At 39.6% G+C, this 23,467-nt stretch overlaps 1 protein-coding gene across 13 annotated transcripts in view; it reads left to right on the top strand.

Moving 5' to 3' along the window:
* The window catches only part of PIGN (phosphatidylinositol glycan anchor biosynthesis class N), a 104,380-nt gene that overhangs the window by 32,972 nt on the left and 47,941 nt on the right, over positions 1-23,467 (top strand). For all 13 annotated transcript variants that reach the window (XM_086373702.1, XM_086373705.1, XM_086373698.1 and 10 more), the window contains 8 exons: positions 8,214-8,292; positions 9,896-10,078; positions 14,155-14,294; positions 16,749-16,848; positions 16,953-17,045; positions 18,650-18,741; positions 20,039-20,147; positions 22,533-22,641. In XM_086373702.1, coding sequence (XP_086229828.1) covers positions 8,214-8,292; positions 9,896-10,078; positions 14,155-14,294; positions 16,749-16,848; positions 16,953-17,045; positions 18,650-18,741; positions 20,039-20,147; positions 22,533-22,641 — 905 coding nt within the window. The remainder of the gene's footprint in view (positions 1-8,213; positions 8,293-9,895; positions 10,079-14,154; positions 14,295-16,748; positions 16,849-16,952; positions 17,046-18,649; positions 18,742-20,038; positions 20,148-22,532; positions 22,642-23,467) is intronic.

Here is a 23,467-nt window from a genome sequence, read left to right as displayed (position 1 = left end):
GTCTGCATATCTGAGGTTATTGATATTTCTCCCGGCAATCTTGATTCCAGCTTGTGCTTCATCAAGCCTGGCATTTCTCATGATGTACTCTGCATAGAAGTTAAATAAGCAGCATGACCCATATATAGCCTTGACGTACTCCTTTCCGGATTTGTAACCAGTCTGATGTTCCATGTCCAGTTCTAACTGTTGCTTTTTGACCTGCATACAGATTTCTCTCAGGAAGCAGGTCAGGTAGTCTGGTGTTTCCATGTCTTTCAGAATTTTCTTTAGTCGTGTTCAACTCTTTGCTACCCTATGGACTGTAGCCTGCCAGGCTCCTCTGTCCATAGGATTCTCCAGGCAAGAATACTGGAGTGGGTAGCCATTTCCTTCTCCAAAGGATCTTCCCAACCCAGGGATTGAACCCGTGTCTCTTATGTCTTCTGCATTGACACTTGGCTTCTTTACCACTAATGCCACCTGGGAAGCCCAAATATATTAATATATATAGCTTTTATAAAATATAATTTAAAAAGAAATAAAAAATAGAAAATCCCCTGGTGGCACAGTGGTTGGGGCCTGGTGCTTCCCTGATGTGGGCCAAGCTCCATCCCTGGCGGGGAACTAAAAGTATGCAAGCTGTGCAACGCAGCAAAATAGATAAGTAATAAAAATGGTGAATATTAAAGTGATTTAAAAGATAGATACTTTAATCATTGGCATGAATCATAAAGTCATGCAGTCTATGGGCACAGATAAAAAAGAAGTTTCTTCTTTCATATAAATTTTAGAATCATGTTCAGTTGTATATAAAATTCTTTAGTTATTTTAATATACTTAGGAAGCAGTTGGAGAGAATTGACATTTTTTACAGTATTGAATATTATTTATTTATATCTTCTGTTATATCCCTAAGTAAAATTTTATCATTCTTCACCCAATATACATTTCTCATTATTTTATTCCTAGATATTTTATTTCTAAATATTATGAGTAGTATCCTGTTTTTCGTATTATAGATGCTCAGTATACCAGGAAAAACAGTTATCATCATTTATCATTTGAGTACAGTGGGTTCTTTAATTTTCTCTATTCCAATGAGTTTTTTTTCATTTCTACACATCTCTTTCAGTCACCTTTATATATTCACCTAATGTCAACATTGTCTGCTTTGAAACTACAATATAATTATTGGCACATAAACATTATAAAAGATGAAAGTATACTGAGGTTACACATTCTTTTTGTACAACAGAGCTTCCCTGGTGACTGCTGGCAATGTGGGAGACCCGGGTTCAGTCCCTGGGTTGGGAAGATCCCCAGGAGAAGGAAATAGCAACCCACTCCAGTATTCTTGCCTGGAGAATTCCATGGACGGAGGAGCCTGACAGGCTACAGTCCATGGGGTCGCAAAGAGTCAGACAGACTGAGCGACTATCACTCACTCACTCAGGTTCTTGTTACAAGTAATTGTTCAATGAAATCCTTCCTTCTTGAATAAGTACTGTATTTTTTTCTTCTTATAAATATATTGTTCACTCATTGGTACGTGTGAGAAAATTTATCTCTGAGGTATTGAGAACTGAAAATTCAGTCTTGAGATTTTGCTCAGGTGATCAATTTCACCAGCATCACTAGATTTTGGTTTATTAATGTCTCTTTACCATTCTTCCGTTGTCTTATTTAGTCTTTTTTAGCATGAGTAATTGATGAATAATGTCATAGTTCTTAGGGTGATGAAATAGTAAATGTATCATCAAGATTCAGAAAAACAAGATTGCTAGAATCTTACATCTTAAACTTGTTAAAGGGGCCAGTGGATCCATGTGTTCCCTGGTGGCTCAGTGGTAAAGACTCTGCCTGCAGTGCAGGAGACCCGGGTTCGACCCCTGGGCGGGGAAGATCCCCTGGAGGAGGGCATAGCCACCTACTCCAGTCTTCTCATCTGGAGAATCCCATGGACAGAGGAGCCCTGCAGTCCATAGGGTTGCACAGAGTTGGACACGACTGAAGCGACTAAGCAGCATTTTATTCTGTTATTTAAAAGTAAGTAAATTTTATTTTCTTGTATATTTTAAAGACCTCCAAGGAAGAATAAAAATCATGAAATGCTCATGACAGATAGAACTGCTCAAAAAAACCCCTCAAAACTAAAATTGGGTCTAATGGACCCTAAAGCTATGCCTAGAAGTGACCAGCAGGTGGGGCTGCATGACTAGAAAAAGTAGTTTGCCTGCGAAGGTGACTTGGAGGAAAAACATACCCTATTTAAAAATTGTGTACTATAGAGGCCAGAGTAAAAAAAAAAAAATTAAAAAAAATTCCATGAAATAAGAAAGGTCTCTTAAGAGATAGCATAGGAAAAAATGGAGACGGGAAGGAGACATTATATTGTGCTGTGTGCTTTTGCTGCTTCAGTCTTTGCGACCCCCTGGGCTGCAGCCCACCCGGCCCCTCTGTCCAAGGGATGCTGGAGGCGGCTGCCATGCCCTCCTCCTGGGGGATCTTCCCAACCCAGGAATTGAACCCAGGTGTCTTTAAGTCTCCTGCATTGGCAGGTGGGTTATCCACCTGGGATAGTATATTAATATCTTGCCATTTGAAGCCAAAACATTTTGTTAATATATTTTACTTAAAAATCACCATATAAATTCAGGGAGCGGAAATAAATGTTAAAATATTTCAATATGTTTTTCCACTAAAATAATAAAAGATATATATATTTTTTTACATTTCTTTCAGTCTGATACAGATTAAAGGTCCTCCCTTAGACCTTTTTTTTTTTTTTTAACCAGCAAAAGGAGTTTATCTTGGAATAGCAGAGAATTGCAACTTGGGACAAGCAGACAATGGTGAAGCGTAGGCGCACCTGTAGAGCAGAGGAGGGGCGTGCCGCAACGGAAGGGAGGGCTCGGGCAGGGCTGCGCGGCTCCTCCTTGGCGGCCGGGCGGCGCGCGCTCTTGCTGGGCCGGGAGGACACCTTTCCTCCTGCCCGGCTCGGCGAGCAGCGGCCAGTGATCGGGGCTTCCTTCACTTAGATGCTATTTCCTTTATTCATTTTCATGCTGCTCTCAAAAGTGCCTCAGTTTAGTTGAAAAAAAAATTATAAGGATTATAAGGGATAGTTGTTCACCTCAGGGTATTTTAATATTAAGGCTTCAGTCGTTTCTGTTTCCATTGTTCCTCTGCTGCTGCTGCTGCTGCTGCTGCTGCTAAGTCGCTTCAGTCGTGTCCGACTCTGTGCGGACCCCATAGACGGCAGCCCACCAGGCTCCCCCATCCCTGGGATTCTCCAGGCAAGAACACTGGAGTGGGTTGCCATTGCCTTCTCCAATGCATGAAAGTGAAAAGTGAAAGTGAAGTCGCTCAGTCGTGTCCGACTCTTTGTGACCCCATGGACTGCAGCCCACCAGGCTCCTGCGTCCATGGGATTTTCAGGCAAGAGTACTGGAGTGGGGTGCCATCGCCTTCTCCTCATGTTCCTCTGATACTTAGTAATACTTCATTTGCTTTAGCTTTAAAAAAACTTCTCATTTCTACCTTAGAGCAAATTTAAATATTGGTTTTAATGTGAATCTTTCTACCACTTCATCTGTCTGACTTACTATTTACTGTAAGTGTAATTTTCTACCTTAAACTCAAAATAATCATTAAAAGAGTAACTTTTATACATCATATACCTACATAGGAAAATATTTACTTTATTGTGACATGAAATATAAGCTTCTACATCATTGGTCAGTCTAAAGGAATGCTGATTATTCTAGAAATAATTTTTTATCCCGTGTTTTCTGTCTTTGTCTTCTTGATAATGTCCTTTAAATAGATATTCTAAAAAAGAATGTTCTAAATATCATTAGGTAGATCTCTAAAGCAAGTGAAATATCTTTGTAATAAAAATGTAAGTGGATAAGATGTAATACTTCAAAGGGTAGCCTTTTACAGCGATTTCACTCTCCAAATACTAGTTTACCCTGAAAAACTGATGATGAAATTCGTGTTAATCCTGAAACGTGATTTAGTTTCATCTACAGCATTCAAACAACTACACGAGAAGAATGGAACAATAGCAAGCACAGCAAAGAAATGTGCACAACTAATATTTATATTCTCTTTTACTTTTTAGCTAAGCTTAACATGTTGATAATAGATTCTTTTAAAACTTGATGTTAAAGTTCATTTCCCCTCTTACCAGGACTTGGCCTCTGTTTTTTTATCTGAGTTTTCCACGTATAAATTCTTCTTATAAAACTCCTCTCATTCATCTTCAGACTTCACTTCAAAATCTGTATTAAAGTAGGTAAAGTAATTCCAGATAGCTTTCTTTTCGTGTCTTTTTTAAAAATCCAGAATGAACGTCATTTATTTTTATTCTCTTGTCTTTTAATTTATTTTATTCTCTTTAGTCTTTATTTGTTTCATTCTCTTTTGGGTCCCCAAGTCCTGGCTGCATGGGCTGCCGCATTTTTGTCTCTGCAGTCTGGTCACATTGCCGGGGGCTTTGCTGGACTCTCTGGGTCTCAGCAGCGGCTGTCTGCCCAGGCTCTCAGTGTTTTTCCTGGTATCGGGATGTTCAAAGGGTCACAGTTTTTAGAATGTTGGTTTCCTTCTGTGTGGTTTTCTTCTCTCTAGGCTCCCAGCTCTTCAGTTCTTGATGGTCTGCTAGCTCTCCAGTACCTTTAAATTTATTTATTTTTAAAAATTTTATTTAAAGAAGGTAATCGGAGGCTAGTTACAACACTGTGTTGTCTCTGCCATGCCTCAGCAGGAGTCAGCCGCATGTATGTCCCTCCTCTGGAACCCTCCTCCCGCATGCCACCCCGTCCCACCCCTCTAGGTTGCCACAGAGCCCCGGATTTGAGCTCCGTGCGTCAGACAGCAAATTCCCACTGGCTGTCTAACTTCCACATGGTGATACATGCGTCTCCATGCTGCTCTCTCCGTTAGTCCCACCCTCTTTTGTTTGGTCAGGCTTTCAGATTGTTACTGGTGGGAGCATTGGCATGCCTGAGTTTTTCCATCAAGCTGTGGTTAAATTTTAATGTTAATTATTTTATTTAAAAAATCTGGCTCATCAAATATGAATGAGAAATTAATGCATCTCCACAATAAAAAACCACACAGATGCCCGTGGGACGTCCCCGTGCCTGTGCTCCGCCCTTCACAGCCTTTGCTCCTGTGGGCAAGGCTGCAGTCTCTCATGTCTGTAGGTGCATCTTGAGTGCACACGTATGTCTGTGTATATATCCCTTTTGCTAACATCTTTTCGATTTTAATTATGAAACTCTTCACACTGAGAAGAATAAAGACTATAATAAAAATCTTTATGCCTACAATCCAGGTTTTAGAAATGTCAACATTTTACCATATTTCTTTAGATCTTCTTTCTCTTAAGAAATAAAATGGTGTAATATCATTGAATCCCCATTTTTAAAATCTGTTCTTTTTTTTTTTTTTTTACAGTTCTCCTTTTTCTGTTCAGTTTGATTTTCAAGATTTACCTGTATGGAGCACACAGACCCCTTCTTCACTTTAATTTATATGTGCTGCTCCTTTGACTACTTCCTTGCCAACCCCCCACTTAGCTTATTGTTGTTATTTGTTTTGTCTTTTTTTCCATAATGTTAAAATATCGTACCTTAATTCTGGACTTTCCATTTTTCATAAAGTTTCTTTATATTTAAAATACGTGATACTAAGACTTATTTTGTATCCTTCTCAACTTAACAGAAAACTAAAAAACAAATTACATGGGGAATAAGAGTCTTTAATGTCATAATGCTCCAGTGAGGTTTGTTTAGAACATTTTAATGAACATTCTGATGTCCAGGAATTAATTTCTGGACAAGCTTTTCCCCTCTTTTTAGAAAGTGTTAGGTGCTTTCAGAAGAGCAGCGAGCACGCCTCTGTTCTCTTCCTGTTTTAGGTCTGCGATATTTTGATGGCACTTTAATCAATTAAGATATATTGATTGATGTGCTTTGCACTTTCCTAAGCATTATTGATATTAATGAAAATAATTAACGGCCTGCATGGAGGTTAAAATTTAGTTGGAGAGAAATGAATTGGTGATTAGACCACACTAAAGTGCTAATGGCATGAGGTGAGATTTGGAGTGGGTCATAAAGGATGATGCAGATTTGATTTTGGAAAGCAGAGACAAGAGGATCCTTATGAATAATAACTCAGACGTGAATACGAGATAGGTGATGATTGAAAAGCTTAACCATTTTATAAAGCTGAGAGTTTATATTTGGGATAACAGGAAATTAAATAGAATAGAAGGAGATGGTCATCAGTAGTCCAGGAAGTTTAGAACTGATGAAGTAGACAATAAGATGCCCATCTCAATTTCAAGTTCATTAGAAGATTTTAGGATGTGGAGTGGATTAGAACAAGGAGAAGGGAGATCATCTTAGGAGGTTTCTTTAGAACTTTGAAATTACATCTTAGATGTAGCCTTCAATGAGTGCCTGTGCTCTTTGGCCCAGTAATTCCATTTCTGAGACTTCTAAGAAGATATTCCAAACTTCGAGGTGTCTGAAAGACAGAGAACTGGGTCATGGCAACATTTTGAAGTAACTTATATTTCTTCATGAATTCCTGCTTCCTGGTACCTTTTCCTCCAAATCCCAGTGAGTCCCGGGATCTTCCTCCAGTCTGGTGAAGTGTTTAACAGTAGTGTTAGTCGTTCGGTCATGTCTGACTCTTTGCTACCCACGGACTGCAGCCCCCAGGCTGCTGTGTCCATGGGTTCTCCAGGCAAGGTTACTGGAGTGGGTTGCCATCCCCTTCTCCAGAGGATCTTCCTCACCCAGGGATCGAATCCAGGTCTCCTGCATGGCAGGCAGATTCATTACCATATGAGCTACAGGGAAGCCCTGACAGAGTGTGTGGGTTCCCATGAGTTGGAGGATCTGAGATTCCTCGAAGTGGGCACGGATTCTTCTTAGTCAGGGGTCTGTACAGAACTCGAGGGAGCTCATAGATGAGTTTCTATGGTTCTTGAATTTTCTTAAAATCTTATGTAAGGTTTTGAATCATGTTTATTTTGAAAACTCTGGAGTGAGTTTCAGATCCTGAAAGATGTCTGTGACCCACCCAAATTAATAACAATGCGTAAAGAGGACTTTCCTGCAAGTCACCATCTTACCTCTTTAGAAGCTACTGAAACCAAGTAGAAAAAAGACAAGTGATTATATGTTGAGCTATATGAAATTGTCAAAAAATTTTTAGTAGTTTTTGACGTACAGAAACATCAGCATCATATGATCTGACCTAATACATTCTTCAACATTTTTACACTTTTATAATGTAAAGGTATGCACTTTAGGAATGTAGATTCTAGTTAAGCAGTTTGTGTTCAATTTTGTGTTTATACTTATTTAAAAATTACTTATGCAGTATTAGGAGTGTTGTTCCTGTGTCTTTAAGGTTTTTACTGTGGTAAAACAGGGTAGGGAAACGGTAGAAAGAGAAATGAAAGATAGGGAAACCAAAAAAGTATATGGTAGAGTACCAAAATTGCAAATCGATTCAGATTTTTGACTGACTACTTGCTGGTTAAGCTCTGCCCAGCTCTCTTTGATAATGAAAACTGTCGGGCCCTGTCTGGCTCAGGGACAACTGAACCCAAGCCTCCCACACTGCAGGCAGATTCTTTACCAGCTGAGCCACAAGGGAAGCCCAAGAATTCTGGAGTGGGTAGCCCATCCCTTCTCCAGCAGGTCTTCCCGACCCAGGAATCTAGCCAGGGTCTCCTGCACTACAGGTGGGTTCTTTCCCAGCTGAGCCACAGGGAAACCCCCAGGGACACAAGATAGGGTAATGAATCCGCCCTGTCTGTTACATCTACCACAAGCGTGAGAGGGCTGAGTGTTGTAATGCACATCACTCGTTTGCTGTTTCACTGATTCTATTGATCTAATCATACTTTTCTTTGTTAGCCAGAGCATTCCATTTCTTCCAGTGATGTGTTGTGTGACTGTTTTAAGTGGAGTTTGGCAGTTGCAACTTTGAGTCCAGAAAACCAAATTTAACTATAAACTATTTCTCGGGAGAGTTCAGATAACCAGCAAAGATGCAGTTTGGCTCAGAGTTTGTTTCTTTCCCTCTTTCTCAATTTTCACTATTCTATTCTTTTATTTTCAATCAAGCAAAAAAAAAGCAAAAATATAATTGAAATGAGAAAACATTTTAAACCTAAGCCTTTTTTTTTTTCTCTTTTATAGGTCGCTATCTGATACTAAACAGGCCAACATTTTAAGAAAAGCAAGATACTACATAAAACAGAAAAAGTATGATGAAGCAGTAAGTATGCAGGCCTTGTGTGTATAAATAGCTGATCGTTCAGGTATGGAGAGGGGCAGATATGATGAGAGCAGAGTGAGCCAGCCAGGGAGCTGTCCTGACCCTGCATGGAAGGGCTGAATTTCAGAAGCAGCTGCTTTGGCCCCATGGATAGACTTCTCTAATTTCAGACAATGTTGTAGGTGAACTTTTTTAGGTTAATGTTGTTAATGAACGATTGCTATTTTCTGTAATGAGAAAGTATGTCCCAAGCCTCTGTCATCCTGCTTATGCGTGGTATTTTAGAACGTGACATACTCGTACATTTAGAGCTGGCTTCACACTATCATGTGGTTTCCCTGGTAGCTGAGGTCAAAGCATCTGCCTGCCATGCGGGAGACCTGCGTTCGATCCCTGGGTGGGGAAGATCCTCTGGAAAAGGAAATGGCAACCCACTGCAGTACTCTTGCCTGGAGAATCCCATGGATGGAGGAGCCTTGTGGGCTACAGTCCATGGGGTCGAAAAGAGTTGGACACAACTGAGCGACTTCACTTTCACTTTCTTTCACTTTCACACTATTATAAATTTAATAGTTTATTCTGAAGCTTTGACTTTTCCCAATTCCTACCCCGTTGTCTTTTTTATAAATTTTCCTCTTTGTTAAATGGTCATAAAAGTTTAAAGTAAAAGAGAATTCTATTTTCATTTCTAAAATTGCCTAAGTAGTACAATGGCATTTCTAATGCTTATTTTTATTATAGTTTTTCAATGGCAAATTACTCTCCTCTTAAATATTAAGCTATTTTAATAATGTTTTGTAACTGATTGGATTGGGAAGATCCCCTGGTAAAGGGAAAGGCTACCCACTCCAGTATTCTGGCCTGGAGAATTCCATGGACTGTATAGTCCATGGGGTCACAAAGAGTTGGACACAACTGAGTGACTTTCACTTTATAACTGATTTGGGTAATCTAATAATAATAAAGTAAAAAAATATAAATATGGGCCTTTCTGTTAGGGACATATAGAGCCATTTTTTAAAAAATATTTTTACTTTGTATTAGGGTGTAGCCAAGGAACACTGGTGGGATAGTTTCAGGTGAGCAGCGAAGGGCCTCAGCCATACACATACATGTACCCATTCTCCCCCAGACTGCCTTCTCAGCCAGGCTGCCGCGTAAGTGGGCGGAGTTCCCCGTGCTACGTCGTAGGCCCTTGTTGGTTATGCATTTTAAATACAGCAGTGTGTACGTGTCCATCCCAGACTCCCTGATTGTCCCCTCCCGCCTCCCCAGCAACCACATGTTCACCCGCTAAGTCTGTGAGTTAAAGAGCCATTTCCTTCATGTGTCCTCTGAAGAGAATGAATTCACAAAATGAATCATGTAAAGTCACTACACATCTCATCGATAGTTTGCACTTAAAATATCCTTTCTTATCAAGATTTTAAATTTTATTTTATTCAGGATTTTTTTCTTATTTATCCCTTGCAAGAAGACCCTTGAACAACCAGAATCTGTTTTTGCTGTGCCGTCTGCAGTTACGTTAACTGTAGTACCTTCCCTCCCCCTGACGCCTGGTTCTCTCCTTTCCGCGTGGCCGCTGTGCCCCCGCTCCCTCCAGGTCTCGCTCTGTAGGCAGCTGATCCACCTCGCCCTGAGAGGCCTGGCCTACTACCACACCTATGACAGGTTCTTCCTGGCTTTCAACGTCGTCCTTGGTTTCGTGGGATGGACCTCTTACGCGTCTCTGTTGATCATCAAGTCTCACTGCAACCTGATGAGAGGCGTTAGCACAGAGGCCAAGGTAGGTTCAGAAAAACTGAAGATTCAGGCGACACTGCCAGGCCAAAGGCCTGAGGAAGGAAATGGAATCTGACCAGCTGTAGAGCGCTCGCTTAGGGTACGCGTTGTTCCAGGCCGGCTCTCTCGTCCGCTTTTGTCGCGGTGGGTCTTTTTTTCTCGCTTTTGTCACGGTGGGTCTTTTTTTCTCAGAAATCTCTATTTCTTTACTGGGGAAAAGAGCGTATCAATAATAAGTCCTGTAACAGAAGAGAGCTATAAAGGTAGCTGTGTAGTTTACATTCACCTATGGCATTAACTGTGTGGACTTTCTGTTTATTTGTATATTTATTTAGCGTGTTATAAGTATTCCATATCTTTCTACAGTATAGGTAATCAGAAAACAATTTCAGAGCGATATATTTAACTTCATCTGATATTAAGTTTAGGAGCTGGAAAGAAATAAAATCACTTGTTCAAAATGTTCCTTTTAAAACAATATGGATATATTTTTGGAACTGTCCTTCCCTTTTTCATCTTTCTAAAATTCTTAAACATGAATTTCCAGAACTTCCTCTAATCCTCATTTTAAGAACTAGTCCCTCATTTATTGTACTTTCAACACCAAACAAAAAAACCAAAAAACCCCTGTTCTTTAGTAATACTTTATACAACTGAGAAAATATAACAGTACATATATGGTTTACTATATTAAAATACTTTACTCTTTAAAATTTATTACTGTCATTTACCAGGGATAATATGCCACTTCCATTTTCTTTACTTCATTCTCTAATGATGATTACCTTGTCCAAATCTTCTAAAAAGTAATATATCCGGATGGTGTATTATTGATAGTAATAGTCTGTACACATTTCCAACAGTAAGTTTTTTCAACTTTATATTTTATTTTTCTATAATGGAAGGAAGAACAGTAGTGTTTATTGCATTTTTATAGTGCTTTAATGCATCTTAAATTATTTAACCCAAGTAATTTTCATTATTTGAATGATTGTGAAATGGGCTAGAATAAAAATAATTTCTTACATGACAGGAAAAGAGACAAAAACAAAGATGTTTTAGTGAAGGATGTATCTAGGCATTCAGCTGGCTATTTGAAGTTTATTTTGCCCCTTTAAGCTTGTAACAGTGCTGGAAGCAGGCTGTACAAAAGAGGAGACTGGAGTTGTTTAAGTAACTTGCACAAGGCCATTCGGCTAAGATGGGGAGGAAGTGAGGTTTGAGTGCTGGGTAGTAATGCCAAGTGCCTTTGCTGTCCACTTGAAACCATCACAGCATTGTTAGTTGTCTTTTCTCCAATATAAAATAAACAGTATTTTAAAAATTGCCCCAAACTGACCACTGCAGTTGAGTTCATTAAAAGTATTTTGAACCCTTTGGTTCTGTTTGCGAAAACATTCTGGTTCTTCTTCAGTGAGAGTTTATCATCTAGTGAAGTGACAGCATCTAAGCAGTTTGGGAGGAAGAGTACATTGCCAGAAATCGGAAGCATTGACGAAAAGGGGCCGTGGAGAGCAGTTGGGGGTAAGGGAGCTGCAGCTGCAGAGCCTGGTGCCTGCGGTTGGGGAGCATGGAGGCTTCAGCAGTGCGCGGTACCCCGGCTCCCTGGAGGGACCGCACGTCACCGAGAAGGGGGCTGGTCGACGGCTGGGAGGGAGGGAGAGAGGAGCTCCCAGCCAACACTGCCCTCCTCTCCGGACGTGGGAGCAGACGTGAGACAAGCTAAGTGGTTTAGCCAGTGAAGAGAGTGAAAGTGAGTCAAATGGTTTAGCCAGACTGACGGCAAATAGAACAGAAGCGCTGAAATTAACTTTTGGTCTGACTCCAGCTATGCTGGGAAAAATTGAAAGCCGGAGGAGAAGGGGGTGACAGAGGATGAGATGGTTGGATGGCATCACCGACTCAGTCTGAGCAAACTCTGGGAGTTTGACACGAGTTTGAGCAAACTCCGGGAGATGGTGAAGGACAGGGAACCTGGTGTGCTGCAGTCCATGGGGTCGTACACGGGGACACGACCGAGCGACTGAACAACCACCACCAAAGTTGATGTCACTTCTGCCTGACAGTGTCCCTCAGACTATACAGGTTGTTTCTGATGTATCACCATTACAGACAGGTCTGCAGTGAACATTCTCTTTAAAGGTAATTTGCCACAGCTCCTCCAAGTTGAACTCTGCATTTAACTTGCATCCGTTCTCTGCTTGCTAGTTCAGACGTCTTTTGCTTTAGAAGTAAATATCCTTATTTATCTGCATGCTTTCCTGTTCCCTTGTTACTTGGGTAAATCTCAAAAGGTTAACCTCTTAAACCAAGCCCCGTGATTCCATCTCTGTGTGGATTAAATTCCTTCTTGGTCAGCACCTCGTACAGAGCGTGGCATAGACCGTGTGACTTAAGAACTGTTGGGTGGAGGGATAACCTCAGTGCACACAGCATGGTTCATTATCCTCAGGTGTTTTTTGGAGGATCTGGAAAGGCCCTGAGTTAATTATGATGAGGGAGAAAATGTCTCCCATTCCTGTTATTTAAAGTTCTTTCCATTTTTACTTTAGCTGAACTGACTTCTTTTTGATTTGGTTTCCTACAAGTAGATATTTATTTGTAATGTCTGTTGCTTTATGTGTCAAATGTTTGGATAATTATACGATACTATGCTGACCTGGAAGATCCCTCAAGGATCTTTTTACGTACTTGTTTAAATTTATTTTCTTACGATTTTGCTCTTCTCAGAGTGATGTGAAACCAGTCTCAATCCCTACAGTGCTTGCCTGCCTCAGGCACCTTCCGCGTTAGGGCCCTCCCTGTCCGTCTCTGCGTTCTGCCCCTTCTCCTCCTGCCCCCTTGCTCGGGGTCCTCCATCCTGTCTGGCCTGTGTCTCCATTTCCAGGGCCAGTCACTGGGTAGGTTTCTCCACTGACTGCTGGGACTAATGCAGAGAAGAAGAGGAGAGAAGGAAAATAGAGGCGATAATAGGAGCCGTTATTTCTTAAGCAGTAGTAATATTCTGGGCATTTTGGTAAGCTCTTTTCATAATCTCATTTAACCATGACTAGCCCTGATAAATAGATACGGATATTATTATTCCCACTTTATAGATGGGATGAAATTAAGTCTCAGAATCTTCAAGTTTTGTTTTTTTTTTCTCCAGCTCATGGTCATACAGGGAGCAGGATTTGACAGAAGCAGGATTTGAACTCTGATCTGTGTAGCTCCAAACGCTTAATCACAGTGCTGTGTTTTACCTTCCTTTTTAAAACCCTGCTCTAGTTTATCCTTGGTTCCTCGCTCCCTTTCTGGTGACATTTTAGAGCAGAAGGGAGGAATTATAAAGGGGGAAACTCATTTGCTTTTCCTCCCTAACCTCACCTGCTCCAGAAGGTAATTCGTAATTCTCCTCTTATTCAGCGTGGGCAGCAAGGCAAGGGGAAACAAGGAGCAGAGGCGAGAGGGCGCCGCCTGGCCCTGCAGTCCTGCTCCTTCCTCCCGCTGCAGTTAGCGCGGCCTTCATCGGCGCGCTCTTGTCCTCATCGCTGGCCTTGCTGCCCCCGACGGGCCTCATTGCTCCCGGCCCAGAGCACCCGCAGGCCTGCCGCGTCCACGCGCTGCCACTGAGCGGCTCCCTTGCTGCTTGGCGGGGGGCAGGAGCGAAGATGTGCCCGAGCGATCCTCCTGTGGTTAAGCGGTGGGGAGAGCAGCGTGCGCGGCTGGTCAATTGAAGCTGGAACAGATAGAGGCGTTGTTCCCAATGAAGTTCCACCGTTTACTGTAGATCCAGTGGGCTTTTGTGCGCTAGGCAGTGAGCTCAGTCAACATCTATAAATTGTTACTAAGGAGAGCTATGCTCAGAGTTCCAGACGAGTTATTTGACAGCAAACTGTAGGAACGTCGTCCCCTTAAATGGAGACTTGCCTAAGTGCCGCAGTCCCAGGCTTCCCGCTATTCTCCAGTGACAGGTTTCTTTTAAAATGCAGTTCTTAGATCGATCATCTAGTTGTGGAGTCACTGAAAGAAAGTAATATGTTTCCTTTACTTCATAAAATGTCTTTTAAGAGTGTTTTCAGTGTTCTGTTTGACTTGCAGAACCCCAGCCGTCTCCTGCCGTGTGCTTTTGTAGCCGTTGGCGTTTCCGTCACATTCTTCCTGCTGATTCAAGCCTGTCCCTGGACTTACTACGTATACTGTTTGTTGCCATTGCCAATATGGTACGCGGTTCTCAGAGAGTAAGTAATGTGTCTTGTGGTCTTGTTTCTCACTTCACTGACAGTTACATCTGTATTTCAAAGGCATTAAGTAGCATAAGTAGATTTCTGTAGCATAAGTCATGAAAGAGACTTACAGTACTGTCAAATCTCCCAGCCCTCTGATTTCATGTATAACAGCATAAATGGTGCATATAAACATCCTCTTTTTTTTTTGGCTGCCCCTCACAGCTTGCAGGGTCTTCGTTTCCCAACCAGGGATCAAACCCAGGCCCTCAGAAGTGGAAGCATGGAGTCCTACCCACTGGGTCACCAGGGAATTCCCTAAATACGCTTTTTATTTTACTTTTCCCTTTTGACTTCATCTTTTTTTCCCTGAGACAGCTTTGGCCTCGGTTCCTTTCTTCATATATCTTTTAGAAGAAAAATCTGGAGTGAAAACAAAATAATTAACATGGATTGTTCTGTGTCAGGAGTGGCTTGCCTTTTGAAGTCTCATCGTCCCAGTTTCCAGCCTATCTTTATCTTTCACGAGGCAGTTTGCATGCTTTGGCTCCTTACATTATTGCCCCTCCTTTCTCAGCTATCATGTAAACCTAGATGAATGAAAGTTTGTAATTAAATTCAATCTAGTAATGTGTACTTGCAAGGATTAGGGGAGACTATTCCTGTATGCTGTGGTTCCATCTTTTAGTACTTCCTCACAGGTTGAACTTGAAATGGACTCTATCATCATAGAAAACATCAAGGCCGAGCTCTCGTGCTCTTTAAAACAAAATTGCTGAAACGCTGGGTTGGTTCATGTTCATAGGAAGTGAGGATCGTGGTGTGGACCGTGTTGATTTCTGCATCTGCACCAGTAGTCTAGAATATAAACTTAATCTTGGGCATCCTTTGAGCAAGCCAGACCCCAGAAGCAGACCAGGGAATGACAGTGCAGAATAAGGTTCTTGTCAGGGTTGGCAAGCACGTTTGAAACGATACAATGTATGTTTCTATTCTAATTTGTGTTAACTCCAGCTTTGATCACCTCTTCTTAATATCAAAAATAAAAATTAATATTAAAATATTTTAAATATTAACTTTTTCAAATACAAGGTAAAAAGACACTGACGAAAGAACAGCCTGTTACTTTTCCATTTGAAAGGAATACATTGCTGGTTACACATATTTAAATCAATTTTTTCTAATGTCATTTTTTCTGGTTTAAAACTTTTTAGAATGAGAAGTTTTATCTAAAATTCCCTCCTAAATTATTAAATGTTCTATTTGTGAAGAGCACATGTATATTTAAATTTTAAGGGACACTGTGATTTTGAAAATACGCTGTGTTCTGTATCTTTTTGATAGATAAAGAAAATAAAACATCAAATTTCACTTTTCTTCTAGAAAAAAACTAAGTGATTTTATTGAATCATCACTGCTGAGAACAAAAGAAATATTCTCCTTTTGACTGGTGTTAGCTTTTCTTCCCTACATGGTACTTTAGTTGTTTTGATGACAATATGTAACCAGTTTTTAATTAGAAAAGGTTATAAACCAAATCATACTGACATTTTATAATTGCCTACTTAATAACGCACTACAAATGCTAAAAAATTTTTTCTAGTGATAAAAAGTAAAACGTACTCAAGTATGTAATACATTTTAAATGGTTGTGAAGTCACATTTAATTATAATTAGTGTACGATTAGTGACATCTTAAATTGAGTTTGGAAAAGGTTATTTTGCCCAATGAAAAAGTGCAATTAAGATTTTCTCTACCTAGATTAAGTTGAAGACAGTTGAGATTTCAATATAAAATTAATTTTAGTGAATTTTAAAAATGTTGTCAGTTTTTATTCATTTGGGTTCATTTATTTTATTTCTGATGTTGTATCTGTAATTGCATGTGCCCGTGTTTAAACTCTAGAGAAGGAAATGGCAACCCACTGCAGTATTCTTGCCTGGGAAATCACATGGACAGGGGAGCCTGGCAGGCTACAGTCCATGGGGTCGCAGAAAGTTGGACACAACTTAGCGACTGAACAACAAAATTTTTTAACTCAGATCAAGTAAGACTCATTTATTGTCATTAATGTTTATAAAAAACCAAGCAAATTATTATGATCATTATCAACTTAATTCAGAAGATACATTTTTCCTAATATACTTACAGATTTCAAAAAAGATGTAGGTAAGTTAAAGCATTGAAACAAATCTGTTAGAAATTATCTTAGTTTTTGAAAGATCTATGAATCGAAAATTTCCTGTTTTCTACACACAAGATTTTAATGTTTTTTTCAAAAAAGATGTAGGTAAGTTAAAGCATTGAAACAAATCTGTTAGAAATTATCTTAGTTTTTGAAAGATCTATGAATTGAAAATTTCCTGATTTCTACACACAGGATTTTAATGTTTTGCTATACGAGAACTAATTTTTTATACTCAACATAGGTTATAAATAATTTTTTATTAAATAATCCTGTTACACAGAATCCCAGTTATTCAAGGCTTTGTCACCTTACTGTCGACCTTCCCTCCACGACGCTTCCTTGGATACCTCTTGCTCTTTATCCTGGGAGTTGAAGTATTAGTAAGTAATTTACCACTTACACGTTTTCAGGTCTCTTTCATGCACGTGCATATCTCGTTGGCAGTGACCTCCTTTTCCCTGTCTTCTTTGAATTACATTCTCAGGTGCTCAGTTTCTTCTACCGCTACATGCTCACAGCTGGACTCGTTGCACTCGCCGCTTGGCCGTTTATCACTGCGCTGTGGACTCGAGCAAAGGTACAAGTACTACTCACTTCAACCCTGGGCAGATTCGTAGTGACTTTTTTGGATATGTGTTTTAACTCTGGGAATTGTTCATTTTTTAAGAGAAGCATAGAATGTGTCCTTACATAAAGATCCTGATCCTTTTGACAGGAGGACTGAGGTTGACTTAAAGGTGTCAGTGATTCGTGTAGATTTTCATAGCAAAGTGAACTCATCTTCTGGTGATTGAAATACTCAAGAAGTGCAGTTGATACATCCTTCTCTGAAAGGCTTCCTAGGTTCCTTTAGCCTCAAATGTCTAAATGCCACCGAGGAGCTGCCCAGAGCAGAGCGCGGGCAGGAGGGGCCGTGTTCTGGGCTCAGATCCAAGGGGTCACGTCCCCTGGTCCAGGGCCCCATCATGCTTTCTCTGGAGAAGAATTTGTTCATGATAGATGATTTTAAAATAGAATTACTCCTGATTTTCGGGGTTTTTTGTTGTTGTTGTTTGTTTTGTGTATGTTTTGCAGAGCTTATTTTTTATGCATTACATGTATCCCTGAAGACAAATGAGAATACACAAATAAGCAAAGATTTAGGAAAAAACCACCCACAGTCCCGTCACCCAGACATTGCATGTTGTTAACTCTTCTGGATTTTTTTCCTACACATTCATTCTTAAAGAGGAAGAAAGGAATCATCCTATACTTCATATTTCACAACTTTTTTTTTTTTTTACTGAATCATTATTGTAATTACCCCTGATTTTCTGCCTTTAACTATATAGGCAATTACAATGTGCTACAAAAAATATTCTCATGTTTCCACTTTGATGCTTTTTGGTGGAAGTAGCACGAAGATAGACATTTCTTCTTTCTCTTCTATGAGAACCTACAAGATGTTCCAGTTAGTGGAATTATTGATAATTTTTTGGCCTTAATCTAACTACAGAAATGTTTTTACTTTTATCCCTCCTGGATGTAATCATTTCATAGTAGGCCAGCTTTCTCGAAGATGTCATCAGCGTACGGTAGACTATAAATTGAATGAGGCTTCCCGGTTGGCTCAGTGGTAACAAACCTGCCTGCCAGTGCAGGGGCCACAGGAGATGTGAGTTTGATCCCTGGGTCAGGAAGATCCCCTGGAGGAGGAAAGGGCAACCCACTCCAGTATTCTTTGTTGGCATAATCCCATGGACAGAGGAGCCTAGTGGGCTAAAGTATGGGGTCCCAAAGAGTCAGACACAACTGAGCATGCACAAAGAATTGAATGAAGTGCTTGCTTTGAAAGAGTTTAAATACTGGTTTAAATCCTGGCTCTTTCATTTACTAGTCATAGATCTGGTGCTACACACTTTGACGTCTCTGAGCTCAGTATCCTAATCTGAAATACTGTGAATAATATAGCCTACCTCTTGAGGTTATTGTGAGAATTAAAGGAGATAATACCTAAATCATACTTAATAGAGAGCCTCCAACTTAACAGATCCTTCACAGGTAGTAGCTATGTTACTTTTAGACTAAACGAATGTAAGGCTTTGAATTTTCCTCTTAGTTTCACAACCATGTAGTCTGTGAAACAACGAAGACAGTTGTTTGTACCATAATGTCTAAAGATAACTTTTTTCTTTATTTTAGAGCATCTCGCTGAGTTGGATTTTCTTCTGTTTGCTACTGGCCGTGTTCCCACTTATGCCTGTTGTAGGACGAAAGCCAGATATCTTTCTAGTGTATGGACACTATTTTAACTTACTTTCTTTTGAATACAATTGTTTTTCTCAATCAACACTATATGAACCACATCTTGGCCATGAGTTTAAAATCATGTGAACAACCTGGAAGTTAAAATATTAATACTAAACCATGAGTCATCATTTTGGCCCGGCTCTGAGAGGCATTGAAACTCCCTGAAGATGCTTCTGGGCCTTCATAAAAAATGAAATTGTGCCAGTGGTAACTTAAATTTCCAACAATTTAAAAAATGTCTAGAAGCTCTTGTATGTTGGGGGAACCAGTACATGATTTCACATGAAAAACATGTTCAGTTGCTGAAATTAACAGGTCTAAAAAGCTGCTGATGACTGATACAATCTGTCTTTGCCTTTGAGCAAGTCCACATTTTTAATGCCTTAGAAAGATGAAATTCTCTTCTACTTTGAACATAAAGATCTCCACTGGGGAGGGGGGCATCTCTGTGCACCTTGACAGCTTTCTCATGTTTAATCATGTATGCGGTTAGAAAATTCTTTATACCTTACTTGAATTCTCCTTGCTGCTCTTAGGTTTATTTCCCCTCAATGTGTCCCAAACGAATCTGTAAAATTACTGGTTACCTGTGTTTTTAATTTTAAATTATTATCATATAATCTATTGGCTGTGTGTGTATGTGTGTATTGGGAAGCTAAATGATCATTATTTCATTACCTTTTACTCTCTTGTTTTCTGATCATGTAATCATCTTCATTACTTTCTTTTGAACTCTGTGTAAGGAAATTTTTTAGCAGTCTAACTCAATCTTTAATAGATGAGGGTATTCTTTTTAACTGAAAGAAACCACAACAATATTTTTAAAGTATATGTTAATTTTAAAGTATGTGTTATCTAAAAATTAATACATTTATTCTCATTTCTGTGAGAATAATAATTATGGACTTAGATTAGAAATTATTCTGTGAAATCAATTTATCTGCAGAGCTCAAAAAACAGTATTGAATTCTAGGACTATTCTCTCTTAGCCATACCTTATGATTACTAAGTGAAAACATTTTGCAGTTGTTTTAAACTGTAAACAGCATGTGCAAAGATGAATTCAAACATTTTGATTTATTTGTTACTTCCCATTGCTCTGATTCTCTTGTCTCTGTAAAGACCCTTCCGCTCCTTTCATCAGTCTCTCCCTGTCCGTCCTGTTCAAACACTGTTGATACAGATGAGCAGGACTCAGGCTGAGAGGAAAAGAAGTTTATAAATAGTCTCCATATAAGTTTGCCACTGACCTATTCTATTGTGAATTGTGTTTTAAAACAGAGTGGGTGCAGGCTTGCTGGTTCTTCTACTCTCCCTGTTTGTTGTAACATCTGTCATAAAAAGAAAAGATAGTTTTATAAATGAAGAGCTGGTGTTACATCTATTACAGGTGGGTTACAGATTTTCAATAGTATGTTATATATATGACATGATAAAATGCACCTTATGGTTGTATTTAATTATCTCGTTCTTAAGATGCCATCATGTTTTTACTACTCAATAAAAAGAGCAGAGAAGAGAGTTTTCTGTTTAAGATATTAAAAGGAAATACATTCTCTAGAAGGAATAAAGGAAATACATTCTCTAAAGTAGCAAAAAGGTCAACAGGAGCTGCCCCCTGCCCCCTCGCCGCTAAATGCCTGGAGAGCAGAGATTAAGGAGGTATAAGTCTACTTTGGCCACCTGATGCGAAGAGCTGACTCATTGGAAAAGACCCTGATGCTGGGAAAGATTGAGGGCTAGAGGAGAAAGGGATGTCAGAGGATGAGATGGTTGGATGGTATCACCGACTCAATGGACATGGGTTTGGGTAAACTCTGGGAGTTGGTGATGGACAGGGAGGCCTGGCGTGCTGTGGTCCATGGGGTCACAAAGAGTCAGACACAACTGAGCAACTGAACTGAACTAAACTGAAGAGGTATTGACCAAGAGGTTGAACTGAAAAGGGCTTCTTCTGTTCTGAGATTCTGTGTTGTCCTCTTTAGGGTCAGGAAAGAATAAGTTCTTTGAAGTGAAAGCAGCCGCTGAGTATGTTTATATGAAGATTAGCCACTTTAAGACTTCAGATGACATGCTAGGAGAAAATAAACTTCACCTTGGTTGGTGGCTTTGGAGTGGTGACAAGAACTTTGAACTTGATGTTTCCAAATTGAGTTAATTCCCAGCTACTCTTTGTACGTAGATGTGTGATTTTCAGTAATAGAGCTTCAGTCTGCTTGTTTTTAATCAGTAGAGACAATATTCAATAGGGTGGTAAGAGGTTATATGATGTCATATTCTGTAAAATGATAGCTTTACTGTAGATAAGAATAGAAGTCACTTTTTTTTTTTCCTTTTAAACAATAAAAAATAAGCCACATCTAGAACATTGATTAAAAAGAAAACATATCTGACTCTTCTCAAAAAATTTACTCAGAGTAAAGCTGGGATAATAGTTGTTCTAAGAACACTCACAAATTAAAATATACAACACATGAAAGATGTTAACTCATTCTGGAGAACAACACAGAACATATGAAAAAGAGAAATATTTTCATTAAAGATCCTATCAAGCCATTGAAACATATCTTTTCATTGTATTTGGTACACGGATTGGCTTTACACTAAACCATAGTAGCTTTGACAAAATTTACCTGCAATAGTGAATATTTTGACAAAGGTGAGTGTTTCTGCATCTCACTCTTAGGAACAAAAAATACCATGTTAAAATTCTTATGGATTTTGTTAGAAATGCTCCTAAATATAAGGTAAATCTGATTAAAAAAAAATTCCCTTATATTAACCTTATTAATTTGCATTCACTCCTCTGTTGTGTACCATGTATACATATATGTTTGATTTGAAGATTTGTGTTTTTTCACATTTTAACGTACCTGAAATGAGAATGTGTCTTACAATTGAAAGGATCCTTGGATTGTGTCATAGATTTATTGACAGCATTTCTCCTTAATTCACTGAAAACATGAGTAAATTAAATGTGTCTTTAGGATTTGGTGATCAGGTTGCTAATCTGAACTTGAAGAGAGTTTACTTGGTTCACAACCATAGTTTAGCTCATTTCTTAAACTGGCTGTTAATCCACTAATTCAGGGGTCAGCACACATTTTTCTGAAGAGCCAGATTGTACATATTTTAGGCTTGTGGGCCATATGGAGTCTTGTCAGTTTTCAGCTCTACCATTGCAGGGCAAAGGGAGCTATCGACAATAGGTAAACGAATGGGAGTGACTACAACAGTAAAGAAAACAAGATTTCAATAAAGCAGCATTTCTAAAAGTAAGCACCAGCCTACAAGCCATAGTTTTCCAGCTCCGCCAGTTTATGTGTACTCCCTAAAGAATTCTACAGTCCTTGCATTCTCAGCACCAGTGACCCCTCAGGCCACAGATGTGTACTGAATGTGTAAACAGACCTGCCGTGAGTGAGGCCAGAGGGGGAAGACATTCAGGCAGACACACCAGGCTGTGTGCAGTCCACCCTCTGCATGCCCGTGATTTAAGAAACCTTCAAGATTGAGAACGTATTCCCAAGCAGACACAGTGTGGTAACGTATGTTGAAAGTGTAGAGTGCCTCATTCGTGCTTATAAAGGACGGCCCTTTGCTTAGTCCAGGAATTCCGACTCTTGGTCTTGGCCACAGGAAGGTGAGCTGGTCCAATTTCAATAGCATTTTGGCCAGATTCCAGCGGTTGAAGCGGTTTTCTAAGTATCTTTCCAATATATACCTGGCCGCTCCCCACCTCCTCTCTTCTCACGTCTTCTGGGTTTGTTTTCAGATGCTGAGCGTCGTGTTTTCCATGTGTGTTGTGTACGGCACCCATCACAGTCTACTCAAGAAACAAGGACTGCCTCTTCTTAATCAGATTGTTAGCTGGACAATATTAGGTAAGAGGTCAATCAAATCGAATGAGGTGACTTTCCATCAGGGTACATCTTAAAATCATCCATTTACATCTGTATTATTGTTACTGAAACAAATTTGTTGTGAGAAAATAACGAGTACCTATTATTTCTGTCTCTTGCTAGAATTTGATAAAGAAAATTAGAACTCTTGTGAGCATTCATGTGTTAATAAGAATTCCTGAGAGAATATTTATGACTTGATAATAAGGCTGCATATTTATTCACACCTGATAAAAAGTGATTCCAGGGGGGAAGAAGGTTTTGTGAAGAGATTGCTATGCTGAAGTTTCATGTCAGTTCATAAATTCTCAGTTCTTACACAGGGACTAGGAAGCAGTTAAATTTCATCTGTATTTCCCTTGCTGAAAATAACATTGCTTAGTCACCTCCCAACACCTCACACATCTATAAAGCCAGTTGTGTGTTTCAGAGCGCTCTCCTCTGTCGTTCTCTGGAGAATGTGCATGTGGAGTGAACACGCCATTTAAAGGCAGCCTCTTCCTTCCAGCTGGAAGGCAGGGGCAGACGGGAAGTCCAGATTTTTCATTAAAAAAAGGAGAAGACGACAGTTTGTCATGCCTATGAATGATGTGCTGTGCAGTTAACCTTTATTTGTTTAAAAATGCTTTTTGTTCATCATTTTAATAAAAAAGATTGTTGGGCAGATCTTTGCCTTACAAGGAGCATTAAGGGATAGGAGTGTTTTACCTTGGATTACTCTTAAAATCCAAGCAGATGTATAAAAATACAGCAGGAAACTGACATGTGTCTCTCCAAGTTTTGATTTGCACCTTTTCCAGACACTGTG

Source organism: Bos grunniens, chromosome 24, assembly GCF_055505025.1.
Source record: "Bos grunniens cultivar Pamir isolate PY7600 chromosome 24, Bosgru_T2T1.0, whole genome shotgun sequence".
NCBI classification, from domain to species: domain Eukaryota; kingdom Metazoa; phylum Chordata; class Mammalia; order Artiodactyla; family Bovidae; genus Bos; species Bos grunniens.
The sequence above is the reverse complement of the archived record's forward strand: the minus strand, read 5'-3'. Positions and strand labels throughout refer to the sequence as shown.